At 34.4% G+C, this 18,222-nt stretch overlaps 1 protein-coding gene across 4 annotated transcripts in view; it reads left to right on the plus strand.

The window, feature by feature from the left end:
- Positions 1–18,222, plus strand: part of EPHA3 (EPH receptor A3) — a 350,319-nt gene that overhangs the window by 16,969 nt on the left and 315,128 nt on the right. For all 4 annotated transcript variants that reach the window (XM_078060754.1, XM_078060667.1, XM_078060691.1 and 1 more), the window contains exon 2: positions 1,475–1,539. In XM_078060754.1, coding sequence (XP_077916880.1) covers positions 1,475–1,539 — 65 coding nt within the window. The remainder of the gene's footprint in view (positions 1–1,474; positions 1,540–18,222) is intronic.

Consider the following 18,222-nt stretch of genomic DNA (forward strand, 5'->3'; position numbering starts at 1 on the left):
CATTATGGAAATTGCACTATGTAATCCATGCAGCAACTCTTCTCTAAATATAATTACTTCTCATTGGGATTAATTTATTGTGAGAAAAAATCTTTAATCATTAAGGAATTCCAGTGTAATTAAGTTTATGTGCTTTTCTTTCACTAGCAAAACTTAGACATTCTAACTTTGAGAATTATATGTCTTCTAACTTTGTAGTCAGGAGGATTTTTTAATACTCATCTAGATAACTAAATATCTTCCTTTAAAAAGCAGTGCTTGAAAATTTAGAATTCTAACACCTATTAAATATATTTTTTCTTTTACTTAACATTTTATAGGATTAATGTTTCCTATTTGGGGTGACTTTTTATGTATCAGGAAATACTTTATTGACAACAGATGGACCTATTTATGCAGTGCATGTATTAACATTATATTTTGATTTATGTATATATAGAAACTGAAAATGATTTCTGATTGTATTTATTGATTTTCCTGCTCTGGTTTGTGTTAATAATACATGGCTATTTTGTGTAACCTTCCTCCACCTCTTCCATTAGTCAATTGTGGGATTGCTTTCTGATTTAGATGAAGGATGAGGTAAAACCATAGTTTCCATTGTTTAATAGATCAACAATCAAAGTGAGCCTTTTGTTATTAAACTTGAAGTATCTTTTTATATTTTAATTTCTAATCCATCACAAATTAATATTCTCTGTGTTAAAAGGAAATGATTTGTCTTTCTTTAATAATATATTCAAAATGCAACCACATTCATGTTGTATCTTATTATTCATCAGACATTTTAATAACTAGTGCAAAGTTCTGAGTAAAATCATTAAAGCCTTTGAGTAGCAATGCTTTCTTTAAATAACTAAAGCTTATTCCAGGGAGTTTTATAAAATGTAGTTTTGTTTTGGTTTCTCCTGAAATTATTAGTTAAGCATTTTGTTTATTACACATAAGTGGACAATTTATGTGGTATTAAAAAATACTCATATGGGACACAGACAATATAAAGATGTCCTAACAGACACAAACAGAAATATTGATTCATTATGGAAGCATATTTAAGAGGTTCATTCATAGTAAAATCATATGTAAATTCGTTAAATTTAATGGACTTCGAAGTTATTTTGATAACATGTTAGCATTAATGTTTCCTGTTTTGCATTTTTACCATTTCTTCTTTAAACCTATAATTACCTTGTCAAAAATTATTATCAATATTTTGAATATTGATCTATCATTATAAATAAGCACAGTTAAAAAAGCCAGAGAAGCTTTGATTCCTTAACTTTTCCTGTGATTGCTTTCCCTTTTCCATTTCCTTCTTTTTCTCTTATACTCCTATCATGAAAATAAAGAGTCCTGTGTTTTAAACATGTCGATATCATTGTATCAACAACAACAGACAGTGTTAACTTGACAGAGGCAAATAGAAATAATTTATTTCTTTTAACTGCATTTGTGTATTTGTGTTTTCTTCTAGTCAATCTACTGGATTCAAAAACAATTCAAGGGGAGCTGGGATGGATCTCTTACCCATCACATGGGGTGAGTGTGGTAAACTATTGAAAGGAAACATTATTCTGTCCATTGTCTCATAGAGAACAGAAGGAATTACTGGTATGTTCTCTAAAATGAACTCCTCTACTTCTGGTGACATATTATGTTTATCAGGACATTCAGTACATGCACTAAGAGAGCCAGATATTTGTGTCCAAAGGAACTATTAAATTTTTTGAAGTTTTATTTTTTCCTTCTGAATCAATTGCTTGATTACACTAATTAAGCTTTTTAATTATTACTGGCATCATGTCGATGGTCTGAGTGTGACCATCTAACATTTTTTTTGTGATGTGCCCAGAAGAGGTGAATAGAGAAGACATTTCAAATTTCAAGTAATATAGAAAGTGTGTATTTGGAGACCTGCAGAGTTGTAGCATTAAAAGCAGCCTTGGTGACCATTCCAAGTAGGATATATTTGTCAACTGTATAAACCCTTAATTTCTTTGTTTATTTGTCTTTATTTCTTAATTTCTTCACATTGCCTTAATTTCTTCACTTAAAATGTCTGCAGCATATCTAGGTCAGTTTAAGCCTGAGGAATTTTATTTAGAAAAAAAATTGACTACCTTTACATTTTTAACTCTTTATATGCCTTTAGTACTTTACCAAGCCAGACACAGATTACTAAAGTGTACAGTATTTTTGTGATACAAATGTTTCTGGTAAGATTCTGTGTGAGAATTTTTTTTTCTTTTCTTTCTTTTTTTTTTCGGGAAAAAAGAGGAGTATACACATTTGGAAAATTCTTATTCTTACAAAATTGTGTAATAAGTGCCTAAACATACTTTGTTTCCAAGTATAGCCTGTGGAAAATGCAAAATGCTATCTTGAAATATCTGCGATAGGAACAAATTTGTGTATTTCTTTTCCTTCTACTCTCATCCTCTTTTCAAAGAGGTTATTTACCAGCACCTAGTGCTGGTATTCAGTCTTTAGATTTTTGTGCCTAAACATACTGATTTTTACGGTACTACCAGCTTCTTCTTCACCGACGGATGTTTTACATCAGGGATACTTCATCTATCTGTCATCTTTGAATCTGCTTCTCTTCCTGGTACACCTTGACATTGACACAGTGCCAAAACCTATCACATAATCAGGACTTGGTTCGTTGCTTTGGAGGGGAGAGTATGAAGTAAGCCAGGATTTGGTTTTCCCATAGGTGTGAAAGGAATCAAATGATTAGGATAAAAGCACATCCTGGGTAGTCATAAAGAGTGAATCAAGACTCCAGATTGAGCTGGAAAACTCATTTAAAACTAATCATCCTAAAGTCAAGTCTAATTTTAATTCTGGTTTTAGAAATTTGTGTTTTTCATTGCTCCATCAGATCATCTACTATAGAAATTTGCTGCCTAAGGATATATGAAAAGCAAAAATCACAGTGACATTTTACTAATAGGTATATGCTTTAAAAAAATCAACAAGAAATTAACTTGTATTTCAAAGCGACAATCTGTTTCATGATTTCATGTTTCATGATTTCCTTTGAAGAAGGTATAAGGAAATATATATTTCTATATATTAAGGCATTTGGGGAGAGTATTGTATAAATGAATTCATTTTGCCATGTTAATATTACAAATTTTGTGGTGAAACAAAGTTGACACTTCTGCTTCTAGAGATATGTTGGGCGTGGGGAGGAATGTTCTAGAACTCTACTCTACAAGGTGTGGTATATGCACCAACCAGCAATATCAATCCCCCAGAGATGTTTTGATATGCAGACTCTCAGGACCTGCCCCAGACTTTCTGCATCAGAATCTACATCTTAACATGGTTCCCGGGGAATTGCTGAGCACATTAAATTTAAGAAACACTACTTAGGATAATTCACCTCTTGGCTTTTCCCATCTCTTGCCCAATATCCTACCTCAGTTTTTGTCTACAAACTCTTATGATTTTATCAGCGAACAGTTTTCAGTTTCTCCTTTGGCTTATTGTTGCCTCAGAGAGCCAACCTCATGAGCTTGGGCTTCCTCTTCATTGCTTTCCTGGTGCATCTCTTTGCAGCTGTGTCCTTCCTCTTTCTGATGCATTAAATAGCCTACAACAGCTGGCCAAGTTTTCTGAGTTATCATTAAAACTTGCAGGGAGAAAACAAAAATCTCCCCAACAGGTCATGATATTTATAATATCCCAAGACCCCAAAGCAAAAAAAAGAGAGAGAGAGATGTGAATTATTGTCCTGCGTTGCTGTATAGTATGTTTTTCCTTTAGTCGTATATTGTGTTAACCATAGTGTCCATGAGGAAATAAGTAACATAATTTGGAAAATGTTCAATTAATACTCATTTCTTTCTGACAAACTGATGAAATTCTTGAGTAAAAGCACTGCATAGTCAATTAAGGGTTGGCATTTAACATCCTCTCTTTTACAGTTGCTTATGCTTTTAGATTTATTAATAATTTTTATTGCCTAATCATTACCATTTTCAATATGACAAAAATAGATTAATTTTGTGATTGTTTTGTTTTTAAAGGAAATGGTTAAAAATATTGTGATATTTTTGCTACAGCTTTTCCATAAAAATGACATGTAATAGCTGGAAACAATTTTGAACTTGTTATTGTTTTAATTGATTAACTCTAATAAAAGCAGTGCATCTGTTTGTAGGTTAACTAAAATATGAATATAAACTTTGAAGAAAAAAATTGTAATAATGTCATAACATACTGAATAATTGAAAATCCTGCTTTGTGTGTGTGAGAGAGAACATTTAAGTTCTACTTTTAGCATATTTCAACTATTCAATAGTGTTATCAACTATACTCACTGTATTTTACATTCTATCCACAGAGCTTATTCACCTTACAGTAAAAGTTTTTACTCTTTTACCTACTTCTCCCTATTTCTCCTACCTTCCAGTCCCTGACACCCACTTTTCTGCTGTTTCTGTGGGTTTGACTTTTTTTTTTAAATTCCTTGAAATACTGATATCATGCAATATTTCTCTTTCTCTGACTGCTTTATTTCACATAACATAATGCCCTCAAGGTCCATGCATGTTGTTGGAAATAGCAGGGAAAATCCTACTCTTTTGATTTAGGGCAATGGTTTTGAGTGTGATGGGTGAGGTGGGTAGGGAGGGAGGCAATTTTGAATTGGCCCCGTGGAGATATTTGAAAATGTGGGGAGATAATGTTGTTGTCAAAAATGGTAAGGAAGATCAGGGGTACTGCTAAACATCTTGCAATGAATGAACAGGGTATCCTCCCACAACAAAGAATGATCAGGTCCAAAATGACAGTGCCCAGGTTGAGAAATCCTTAATTAGGGGATGAATAATGGTGCTCCATCAGGGGTTGTGGTCACTAAAAAGAAGCTGGGAGACTGCTGGCAGCTTCTCTAAGTCTCAACCCTACTCTTACCCAAATTCCAAATCTTTTGCAATATGAATTTTTAAAAAATGGTTCTATACCAGAGATATATAAAATTAATATATTTTGGGGGAAAGGCCCAAGGATGACTCATTCCTTCATGTACGTTCTTTCCTATTTTTGTTCACCCTTTTCCCCAGAGATGTATTCATGCATAAAACCTTACAATTAACCTATGTAATTTTCTTGGGAGGAGTATTTCTATCTCTATTTTTAAATGGTGCTTCAAATCTTAGAGGAAACCTTGTAGGAAAGTATGGTACTATACCATTAGGCCTGGAAAAGAATTCTCCAAATGAGTATCTGGGAGGAAATTTAATGAGACTTTTGTTTTCTCTAAATGATTTTTTTTTTTTTTTTAAAGATTTTATTTATTTATTTGAGAGAGAGAGAGAGAATGAGAGAGAGAGAGCATGAGAGGGAGGAGGGTCAGAGGGAGAAGCAGACTCCCTGCCGAGCAGGGAGCCTGATGCGGGACTCGATCCCGGGACTCCAGGATCATGACCTGAGCCGAAGGCAGTCGCTTAACCAACTGAGCCACCCAGGCGCCCTAAATGATTTTTTTTCTAAGATTATTTATTTAGAATTTTTTTCCTTAAAGATTTCCTTAGACATTTATTGGTACCTTACTTATGATAATGTATAATCATAATAAATATTTATTTATTTTAGAGAAAGAGAGAGAGAAAGGGCAAGTGAGAGTGTGGGGGAGGGGAAGAGGGTGAACACTTCAAGCAGACTCCCGGCTGTGTGTGGAGCCCAAGGCAGAGCTTGATCTCATGACCCATGAGGTCATGACCTGAGTTGAAACCAAGAGTCAGATGCTTAACCAACTGAGCCACCCAGGCACCCCTCTAAATGAATTTCTTGAAAATAATACTCAAAGTTTATAAACTGAAATTATCAGGGGGCTATGAACACTATTTTTTAATAAGAGTTTTATTGGTCATGGATAATTTTTGGCACTAAGTTTGTTCACTTTAGTAAAGCAGACATAGCAATGACGTTTGCTGTCCTTATGAACTGTGAATTACAATGTTCGAATTTTGGGCATAATTAATTTCAGAAATTTTAGTAATCAGGTTAAATATTCTTTGATTTAGAGGACAATCAACACATGTAAAAGCCCATTTATATTTTTATTACAACTTTGAAAGAGTATTTTGCTTAAATGTGACTAGTATTTAAATTTATTGATTGTTTGATTGATTGATAATGCCAATCTACCACGTAAGGTTTCTTAGTATATGTATTATTATAGAAGAGGGATTAGAGGGAGGTAGAGCTGTATAATTAGGACAGTATTTATATGCTGACCAAATAGTACAAAGGAATTATGAGCCTCAATTCACTTAATTACAGAAGCTCAGATAAGGAGAAGAGCATGAGGAGAGAGTTGGGGAAGTATAGAGAAAGCACAGCCTGAAATGAGTGATTCATGTAAATTAGCGGATGATGGAAAGAAGTCTCAAAATTAGTAATTGCGGCGCTTTTTCTATTTTCTACCTTCCTCTTTTTTCAACTTCTTTAGAATTTTTTTTTCCTTAAAGATTTCCTTAGACATTTATTGGTGCCTCACTTATGATAATGTACCTAAACAAACAAAAACAAACAAAACAAAAACAAAATGCTCTTTTGGCAAAGAGGCCCTGTTGGTTGCCCACCCAACACCTCTTTCCTGGCTTTTTCTTGAGACTGGTGCACCTATATTGTTTAAGTTTTCACCTTCTGATGTGTTCCTGGAAAACGGCCCCTCTGCAACTCTGGGAGGCGAATGTTGACTCATCCAAGAGCTAATCATGAGCATAGTCATTTTGCCAGTGATTGGTGTAGGCAAGAATAAGTAAAGCCAATGAGGCTGGAGCAGAATTCCAGTGACTTCTGGGAAATTTTTCCTTCTAATAACAAGACATGGGGAGAGGCTAAGTACTTTGTGCCTCTGCACTTGCTCTGTGAGGGCCCAGTGTCCTTGTCTGGAGAAGCTGCACTCCCTTCATGACCAGAAAAGTGGAACCCAGTGAACATTAGAGAAATTGGCCTGGAGCCCTGACATGGCAGAACCACTGAGTTATGTAAAAGAATTTGCCTTGTTTAGACCACTCTTCTTAGTATTTCTCATACTTTCAAACTAAAGGCATTCTGATAGAATACAATGTTTAATTTTCTGATCAAATATCTTAATTTCTAAATGGAGGCTACAGTAATGCATAATTTATGTTATTTTGTGAATTGTATTATGTTATTTATATTTCCCCAGGTTATCTTTTTTAGTGCTTTCGTATGATGTTAAGGATCATATGCAGAGTAGTAAAATAGGATAAGCGCATTGTTTAGTATCGGACACCTGCATTTGAAATCTGGCTTTGCCATTTATTGTTGTATGATCTGATGTAGGCCAATTAACCTTCATTAACATTTGTCCTCACTTTTTAAAAAGGAATAATAATAATTTCCATGTCACAGCACTTTGGAGTAAATGATATTTGTGCAAATGAGATATTTCTATGTATCTGTCTATGACAAAATATATGTGATAATGCATGGGAAAGAACTATACAAATATAATTTCTTTTTTTTTTTAAAGATTTTATTTATTTGACAGAGAGAGACACAGTGAGAGAGGGAACACAAGCAGGGGGAGTGGGAGAGGGAGAAGCAGGCTTCCCCGCGGAGCAGGGAGCCCGATGTGGGGCTCGATCCCAGGACCCTGGGATCATGACCTGAGCTGAAGGCAGAAGCTTAACAACTGAGCCACGGGCACCCCTACAAATATAATTTCTTATTCTTAAATAAATTTGAGGATCTCCCCTTCGAATCTTAACTCTCAGACTATACGTGGTATCTTGGATTTGGATTTAGGAGAAGGAAAATTGATAGTACTGCCTGATATTTCTTCTCTGTTAAGAGCCCCAAACATGGCCTTTGACATCACATGGTTGTTATGCTGTTGGATCTGTGCAGACTAAAGTGCGCATATAGTCCTGGCATTATATTTTGAATCGAAAGAGTCAAAATGTGGGTGAATGAGTCAAAAGTTGGGTGTCCACTTTAATTTATTTCAAACTTTTAAGTGATGAGACTTTCCTCAAAATTTTAATATTTCTCCTTCAGGGAGACCTTCTGACTCTTTTACATGCCACTCTCCTGTCACCCCTCCCCCGTACCCACCCACACCCCCCAGGTTAGCACAGAACACTGTTAAGCTCAACTTCCGTGTTTTCTGTTGTACCTCCACAGCTTGTAATTCTACATTAATGCAATTATTTCACTGATACTTATTTCATCCAGGAAGCTGAAAACTCCATGAAGCCAGTTTCCATCATGAAACTCCCTCTTTTGTTCTCCACATTTTGAGTCCTTGGGTTAGTTGTCCATGAATTAAAATTGTCTGAACGAATGAAAAATAAAAGCTTTCCAAAACAAGAAAGGATAACTAAGTTGACATTTTGTATTTGTTGAAAAAATTTTGATTATTTCCAATCTGTTATTTCAAATGGTGTCTATTAATGCTTCCACTCTCTTTTTAATGACATAAATGTAAGTGAAATTATAATATATACACATGCCATATGTTCTATAAATATATAATACATAAGTATCTATGTTTATATTGTAGATGATATGCTGTTTTTTGTACTAGCATATATTTAGTTAAATATATTTAGAAAGTATTATCAGCCCATGAATTGGAAGTTAACCGAAAAGGAAATTAACTAGGGGCACCTGGGTGCTTCAGTCCGTTAAGCATCTGACTCTTGATTTCGGCTTAAGTCATGATCTCAGAGTCCTGAGATGGAGCCCTGTGTAGGGCTCCCTGATCAGGGGGAGTCAGCTTGCCCTCTCCTTTCCCCCCCTTCTGCTCTATCTCTCTCTGAAATAAATAAATAAATAAATAAATAAATAAATAAATAAATAAATAAATAAATAAACAAAAAAGAAAACTAGCTAAAGACAGTTCTATATTGAAATTTATCTTTGTTGTTGTTTAAAGGTAAAAAGCCAGAATCCTGCAAATAAATTCCATTTAACTAAAAGTAGAAATGTTTAGAATTGAATGAATTGTGGAGAGGAGTGAGAATAATAAAAATACTCTCTAAAACAAGTCATTGGTTTCCTAGTCTCCAGTTTACTGTAATTTGCCTTCAGTGTTGGAATTACTGCAGTTTTTGAAGTCTGCATTCTAAGTCTTACCTACTAGATCTCTAGCTTTCACTTTATGAATGTTATCTGAAAAGCAGGAAGAATATTTTGACAACTGGGTGTCAACAATAACCACCTGGGATTCCACCTTTATGAATCACAGTCTAAATTCTGCTTCATATGCTGAGTAGTCAATCCAGGAAAATAAAAATTTTGACACATGTGATATGTGATTTTGGGTCATTTGAAGTTTTTCTGCCTAGAATGAACAATGCTACGTATTTTAAATATGTCACTTTTACCTATTGTGCTGACCTATCAAGGAAAGATGTCTGATCAAATTAGAAAAACATGGCAAAGTTTTACAGTTTTTTCTTTCTCACCTTTCCTTGAAACAAAATGCACCAAAATAGAAAGGGAAATGTGGATAAGTGGTAGAAATCAGCAAAGATAGAATTTATTTTAGCAACATTTAATTTATAAAAATTAAAATGTTAACTTGTATTTGTTTTAACAGGATTTTTATCAGTGCTTTAAGAAAATAGAAACTATTTTTCCATTGCTAATGTGGTATATTTCTATGTTCATTCAAATCATGTTCCTATGTTCACTCAATTCATTACACATTAAATTTGTTGAAACGTAGAAATAGTATATAGCAGCCTGAATATTAGTTTTTTTATTGCTAAGAAGTATCCAGTTCCTTTAATATTTTAAAGAGTATACTTAAACACTATGTTTTCAAGCTTCCAAGTTTTCCCTTGAATATAAGATATAAAAAAAAAACATATCCACCTCAGTGGGAAAGAGTTTCAATTCTGTTATTCTATTAAGTATAAGTTAAGAATTTTGATAGAAATTTATAAAAAATAATAATTTGTCCAAAGTTTTGCTTCTTTCTTTTCTTTTCTTTTTTTTTAATTTCATGACTTAATGGTTTTGATCCTTCGGTTTGGTATTGTCTGGTGGTTAATTTTTTTGAAAGATTATAAAAAAGAAATTTTTTTTTTAAAGATTATATTTATTTATTTATTTGACAGAGAGAGATAACTAGAGCAGGAACACAAGCAAAGGGAGTGGGAGAGGGAGAAGCAGGCTTCCCGCCGAGCAGTGAGCCTGATGCGGGGCTAGATCCCAGGACCTAGGGATCATGACCTGAGCTGAAGGCAGATGCTTAATGACTGAGCCACCCAGGTGCCCCAAAAAGAAATTAAATTTGCCACACTTTTTAAATAAGTCCCACATTTCAAATGATAGCCACTGGACCTGGAAACATTTAAGGTAATAGTATTTACAATACAAACCACTTATGTACTTCTGCAACCTTAGTAGCCCATTGACTACCATTAATTTTTTTCTGCTAATGATGCTCACTTTAATGAATAAAAACCATACCAGTTTCTTGGGGGTTGCTAAAATCATTCATCCCCTTTCCATGAGACATATGAAAAGAAATGTCAAGGGGGCTAGCGTATTGGGTTTTCTGAGTAGTCTACGTTTACAAGTTATTTTTATTCATTCTGATATGTATTTATAGGCAAATAAATATATAATATAGTTATAAATATGTCATATAGATTGAAATCCTTAGTTTAAAATGTGTAAACAGTAGTTATTAGAAATACAAAATCCTGGGTCCAGGCAAAGACCTACTTCATTGGAAATCTTGAAGGGTGGGACTCAGCAATCTGCTTTTTCATAGATCCTCTATGTGATTGTGATCCTGCTCAAGTTTGGGAATCACTGTACTAGAATGTCATTATATGCTGTAATGAGACCGGCACTGATAAAGATATTCAGTTGCTGCTTGATGCTGTGCTGTAGTTCATTCCAACTTCTTAATTAATACAGCACAATTCATGATTCATGATTCATGATTAATATAACACTGGATGCTTTTCATTCAAGATTTTACAATAAATACACAACAAGTGAATATAGGTAGTTGACCAGCAACTCGGGGAATTTATTCTTTGCAATTTGCAATAAGGATTCATGTTAGAATCATCACACTTCTCTCATGTAATCTGGGAATTTAGTTTGAACTGCAGGTATACAGTGTTCATACATCTGGCATCCTTTGCTCACCATAAAAGAGATGACATTAAAACCTACAGACTAGAAAGTCTTGAATTAAGCGATAGGAAAATGGCAATAAGGAATATGAAAATCCCCCATCAAATAGTTACTAGAATTTAAGATTGTCTAGGGAATGACTATGGGATGTTCCTAGAAAGTGACAGGGATCAGCTTATGATGGATTTTATGTGTCACACTAAAGATATTGTACAACATTCAAAGGCAGCATTTTAATTGGGTAATTATGGGGGATGTTTTAATTGAAGAACCGACAGGAGTCAGAAAAAAACAGAAAAGCACTGTGAAAGTTCCCATGGAAGGTTGTATGGAAACCTAGGATCTGCTTGTATCCCTTTGATTATATAGCTTAGTGATTTGGCATAAGGTTGAATTTTTACTATTTTGCTAACATTCAGAGAAGAGATATTCTAAAAAAAATCTTTTTTTTATTAGTGAATTCTTTTTTTAATAAGGGCATAAAACAAAGTGAAACTGAATCTGGAGAACTGAGTAAGTTGTAAGACCACTGGAAGACTCAGTAGAAATGAAAATTATCTAGTAAACTAAGGAAGACAAGGGGAAAGAAAAAAAAAGGGGGGCATAAAATGCTCTAATGGTAAGGGTAATTAAATTTCCCTTCCCTGTGACAGTATCAGTCAATGTTTTTTGGACGTGAGGTTAAGGATAAGCTAAACTTCAGAAAAATGTAAAATGGTGACTCTTTTCTCAACATGAAGCAACAAAACTATGGATCTAGTAACTAGGGAGATTCAGCCAGTGCAGGAAGAGAGGAGGGATGCAATGTGGTGGTTTTAAAGGACTTTAACTCCCAGTCTGCACTTGGATATTTATTCCATGCCATGGAATCCCAAGAAAGCTGGGAGTCATAAACTTTATGAATTTACTCAAAAGTCTCCAATGGGGGTTAAAGCTTCTGAGTGATATGAAACAGTCTTATTAACTGTGCTTGCTCAGAAATTCCCTAGATCCATTTGTCACCTGTATCCATAATGTTGAATGTAAGTGATGGGTGGCCATTTTTTAATGTAGAATTAATGATATAATTTTGACTTCAATTTCCCTGTTCTCATGAGTGTTACAGAGGCAGTAAAAAGCAATGTAATCATAAGCCACAAGAAAGAACTCTGTAGAATTTTGTGAAAATGTTTATTGACAGAGCTTCTTCACTTTTTTTAAAGATTTATTTATTTTAGAGAGAGAGAGAGAGAGCATGAGTGGTTGGGGCAGAGGAAGAGGGAGAGAGAATCTCAAGCAGACCCCACACTGAGTGCAGCTTAATCCCAGGACCCTGAGATCACGACCTGAGCTCAAACCAAGAGTCAGATGCTTAACCGATTGTGCCACCCAGGCACCCCAAGCTGCTTCACTTTTTACTAAGGGTAACAAAATTTTATCTTATTTGGGGCAGTAGAGTATATTCAAAGAGATAATCAATTTTAGAGATAGCAGTGACTTTAGAAGTCATCTAGTACAATTCCCTAAATAATGTTGACAAGCAGCTGAACCTCTGGGAATGTTAGTGACTTGAACAAGGTCATATTATTGCTTTCTGGGTCTGAGTTCATGCTCTTTTCATTATTCCCCTCTGTCTTGGTCTGGACAGTACCAAAGGTTTCGAGATTGCATGGTTTAATACTTAACAGATTATACACCATCAGATTTCAGAACTCTTTTGTCCAAGTGTCCTGTCTTACAGCACCCCAAATAATGACCACATCTTGGGATACATCAGTCAATATAAGCTACTTTTCTCAACAGCTGAAAAATGCTGATCTTTCATAAACCCAAGAGGAAAGTTGGGTTGTATAGGATTATTATTAGCTCTCTATTCTTGTATACATATCTTACATATCTCTCCCCCGCCCCCGCATCACAGCTGGATTTATGATCCAGGGACCCAACTGGCACCGATGACTAAGGATTCTTAATTCATTCTCTGACAACTCTGGTTGATTTTAGCTTAGATTCAAATATAAATCTGAATTTACTTGCATTGAAATGATATTTTTTAAATGTTAGCTTAAAACCAAAGCAAATCTCATATAATTTGTTTTCATAAGAACTAATGGATATTTTGAGATCTTTTAAAAATTAGTACATCATTTTAATGTGACTGGTCTTAAAACAAAGGTAGATGCATTATCTTCTAGCCAGTAAATCCTCTTCCAGATTTAAAATGTTTCTAAATTTCTAGCTATATATTTTTTTGCATTCTGCACTGCTAAAATAAGAATTCTTTTGTTGGATCTTTTTTACAGAAATATATGGTGCTCTCATGTAGTTTTCCAAATAATTTGATGAGTAAAAATTAGATTAACAAGTTAGTTCAACAACACATTTTGGACGCTAAAATATAAAAACACAGGAGTTATATAATCCAATAAATATTTTGTGGTGAAATTTACCATAGTGATCATCTCTTATAAAATAACTACCTTTTCTGGGAGCCTGGGTGGCTCAGTCGGTTAAGTGTTTGCCCTCAGCTCAGGTCATGATCCCAGGGTCCTGGGATGGAGCCCTTTATCAGGCTCCCTGCTCAGCGGGGAGCCTGCTTCTCCCTCTCCCTCTGCCTGCCTGTCTGCCTACTTGTGTTCTCTCTCTCTCTGTCAGATAAATAAATACATCTTTAACAAAAAATAAAAAATAAAATAACTACCTTTTCTTTTCTGAAATAAATGATCCTAATTCAAAGAGAATCCCAGTAGTGGTAAACATTTTGGGGGAAAACTAAGGGTGATAGCATTATTTTATTTTATTTTAATTTTTTAAAGATTTATTTTTTTCTTTTAGAGAGAGAGAGAGAGACAGTGTGCTTGTGTGTGCATGTGCATGCATGGGGAGAGGCGCAGAGGGAGAGAATCTTCCAGCAGACTCCCCGCTGATCAGGTGACTGAGCTACCCAGGTGCCTCAAGCATTATTTTAGAAATGAAAGTATATGGGGTATTATTAGTTTCCAGAATCTATTGAATTCTCAGTAGTTTATACAGTATAAAAGGGGTTTGTAAAATCTTTAGTACATTGACATTCATTCATCATGTTGTTTAATAACTGCTTGAGCTCCTACTTCGTGTTAGGCACTATCATAGGGAGTGGGGATGCAAACATTACCCACAGCTAATATTTCTACTATGTGCTATATTCTATTCCCCTGCTTTCTGTATATCAACTCATTTAATTCTTACAACAATTGTACAAAATTTACTCTCATTTCATAGAAGAAAAAAGAGAACCAAAGCATTTAAATAACTCAGACAAGATCATACACTCAATAATTGTGTCAGGAATGAAAATCAGTTAGTCAGACCCCTTACACTGCATACATCACCCCTACTCTAGACTGCTTCTTTTAAGAGAAGTGAGGAATATATTTCTGGGTGAAGCATAAAGTTTGGTGGAAGACACCAGTCCATGATCCAGCAACTACAATATGATGAAAATCATCAATTGAAATACATAGTAGGTACAATATCACATTGAATGTGTCATTAGCTCTGCTTGACATGAGTCAGGGAAAATGATTGCAAGAGATTGTTAAGCTTTAAGGGTGAGTCGGAATTTAAGAGGTATACGTGACTGGGCATCACACACACAAAGCACAGATTAAAACAGCATTGTATGTTGAGCAAAAAACACAGCCCATGCCATCTGAAAATAAGGGATAGAAGGAATAAAGTGATAATTTGTGAAGAAAAAAAAGAGAAAGAATTTTTGACTGGATCATGAAGAGCCTCATGTACCATGTCAAGGGGTTTGGATTCTCTTATAGAAAATTGTTAAGCCATCTAGGAATTTGGAAGTTTACTCTGTGCACTTAGACCCGAGGTGTAAAGAAGAGTTGGTTTCTAAGATCATCTGAGAAAGATACCTGGCAAGGCATAGAAGGGAGGTCATGGATGCTGTGTCATTTATGGTACCTGTTCTATAAGAAATGATGCCAACTGGATATGGGTGGAAAGGAGATGGAGGATTCAAAGATAATTTCTGATATTATGGGTGATTAATGATGACTTATGTGTATCTTAGTTTCTCCTAGATAAAAGTTACTTAGATTCTCAAGTGCCTCTGGATCAACTGTAGGACACCACCCCTAAAGTTAGAGATTGCATTGCTAATGGTGCTGATCCAGGGACCACACTTTGAGAATCAGTGTCCTAGATCAATATTAAGGGATTTACCTGAAAATAAATTTGAATAGTTTGGTTTTGTGAAGTTTAAAGGGTAGAAATTAAATGAACTTAAAAGGAGAGATGTGTTCTGTTCTCATGTGTAGATGGTCAACTAAGATTGAGAATAATTTTTAAATACTTTGTTATTGGCATATATATATGCTGATATAAACATATATATTTATATTCATGTATATATCTACACACTCATATATATTTGTATTTACAGCACATATCATAACATACCCAGTAGTATCTTATGTGCTATTCTAGTATTTGAAATTCTATATCATTGCTCCAATGTTTCCTGAATTACAGAGAAATATAGAAGCCATGAAGAATAAATTTTCAAATAGATGGCCATAGGCTGTTGTAGAAGGTCATATAATGTGTACTAATGTATAATGTAAAGTTTTGGCAGATCCAATATGGGTATTTTGGCAGTAAAAGTTATTTAGAAGTGAAAAGTAAAGATTTTACCCCAATATTAATTTTATATAATATAGTATTTACAATACAAAACAGGTAATTTCTGAAGAAATGTAAAATAGACTCATGATATGTGATAGACAAAGAATAGATAATGGGAAAATAAAAGATGAATTTTTAAATACAATTTTAAACAATTAACAACCTTGAGAAATGTTCACCAGATAGTTTTTCTTTTAGTATTCAATTTCCTTTGAAAAACATTTCCTTTAACATTTCATTGGATGTAACATTTGTAGAACTTATGATTCTCAACAGAGACATAGGTAGGTACTTACAACAATATTTAAACAGAAGAGGAACAATGCTCAACTGGTTATAGAAGCAGGGAATCATTCCATAGAAAATAAATATAAACAAAAAGTACATGAAATATCTCAAGGCACTTATAAACAAATTAACTAATTCTTTTGGCCTTAGGCCTGCTTTTTTTTTAATCTCATGAATATTTTCATTCATTTTATCTAAAAATTTTTAGGGTAAAATAAATGGATTTTTAAATATTTTTAATTATAAAATTTTAATTCAAAATTGTAATGAAATTAATGTTATTTTATATGTTCTTTGGAGGACATACTCAGTAAACATACATAGGTCTGAATTGTCAGCCTGGAAGATTAGGATGTACATCTCTCATGAAATACCATGATCAATATGTACCAAAGAAGGATTTTTTTTAAATATAAGGGACAATGGTTTCTTCAAATTTTACATAACTGTATTTTTATTCTTATAATCAATTGGGATTTAGTATACTGATTCAAACCACTGATCCATCAAATCTTTGAATAACTTCACTCAGCAGAGGTTCATTTTATGCCTTTTCAAAAAAGAGCAGAGACCAGGGGCGCCTGGGTGGCTCAGTTGGTTGGGCGACTGCCTTCAGCTCAGGTCATGGTCCCAGGGTTCTGGGATCGAGCCCCGCATCGGGCTCCCTGCTCGGCACGAAGCCTGCTTCTCTCTTTCCCACTCCCCCTGCTTGTGTTCCCTCTCACTGTCTCTCTCTGTCAAATAAATAAATAAAATCTTTAAAAAAAAAAAAAAAAAAAAGAGCAGAGACCAAACACAGTGCTAAGTAAAGATCATATTCAAAAGTGTAATTGACTGAACAGTTAACCATCCGTAACATGTTTAACAATAGGATGGGGAAATCCCTTTGACCTTTCAGCGAATTAGTAGATGTCTTAATATGAAAGAATTTCTAAATGTTATTTAGAGAGTATTTCATAAAATATAACAAATTTGAAAAATAAAAAGCTTCGCTTACAAAAAGAGCCATAACTTTATATTCAGCAAAATATTTAAATACTGAATTCCCATAGGATATCTGTATAATTTAGAAGAGAAAAATATCATTGCCTGTAATGAGACCAGATCCTCTTTGCTTTTTCTAGTAATACTTTTCGTCTTTCTTTCGGAGTATGTAATGTAGACTCTCCATGAGGAAGACCAAAGTTAAATAAAAAGCTGTCATTTTAATTAATATAACACAGGCTGCTCTACTAAGTGGCTTCAGAAGATCTGTTTTCATTTGATTTTAGGTAATTGAGAATCAGCCCATTGAATATGCATAAGCACCTCTTCCTGTAGACATTTTAGAGTCCAAAGAGAATCAGAAACAATTCCCGCTCCCAAGGAATTTCTTTTTTTTTTTTTTTTTTTAAAGGTTTTATTTATTTATTTGAGAGACAGAGAATGAGAGAGAGCACATGAGAGGGGTTAGGGTCAGAGGAAGAAGCAGACTCCCTGCCGAGCAGGGAGCCCAATGCGGGACTCGATCCAGGGACTCCAGGATCATGACCTGAGCCGAAGGCAGTCACTTAACCAACTGAGCCACCCAGGTGCCCCCAAGGAATTCCTGATATAGTTGTGTGTTTGTCTCATTCTTGTACATCCAGTTTTCAGAGCCAAAGGTGAATGTGGTCTTTAGTAGTTGGGCATATAGTTCTGGCTGTTGATTATTTATTTCATGATCATGTATGATGCTGGTTTTAAAAAGTTTATTTTGGGGGAATAATTTTAGATTTATAGAAAAACGACAAAGAGAATACAGAGAGTTCTTGTATACTCTACCTAGTTTCGTCTAATCTTATATAACCATGGTCTATTTGTCAAAACTAAGACATTCACACTGGTATATTACTAGTAACTAAACTACAGTCTTTATTAGATTTCACTCATTTTTCCACTAGCATTTAAATAACTCAGACTGTTAAGCACATGAAAGGGAGTTTAGGCTGCTGATAGAGAGGGCACAACCCTCTGTTCCAGGAAGAAGGAAATTTTCCCCCATCAATTTCTATTCAGTAACACATTTTACCACATAGAAGTTTAATTGCCATCAGTTTAACTTAAAATCAATAGACTTTTTCTTAAAGCAGTTTTAGGTTC

The sequence above is a fragment of the Halichoerus grypus genome, chromosome 1 (genome assembly GCF_964656455.1).
Source record: "Halichoerus grypus chromosome 1, mHalGry1.hap1.1, whole genome shotgun sequence".
Lineage (NCBI taxonomy): Eukaryota > Metazoa > Chordata > Mammalia > Carnivora > Phocidae > Halichoerus > Halichoerus grypus.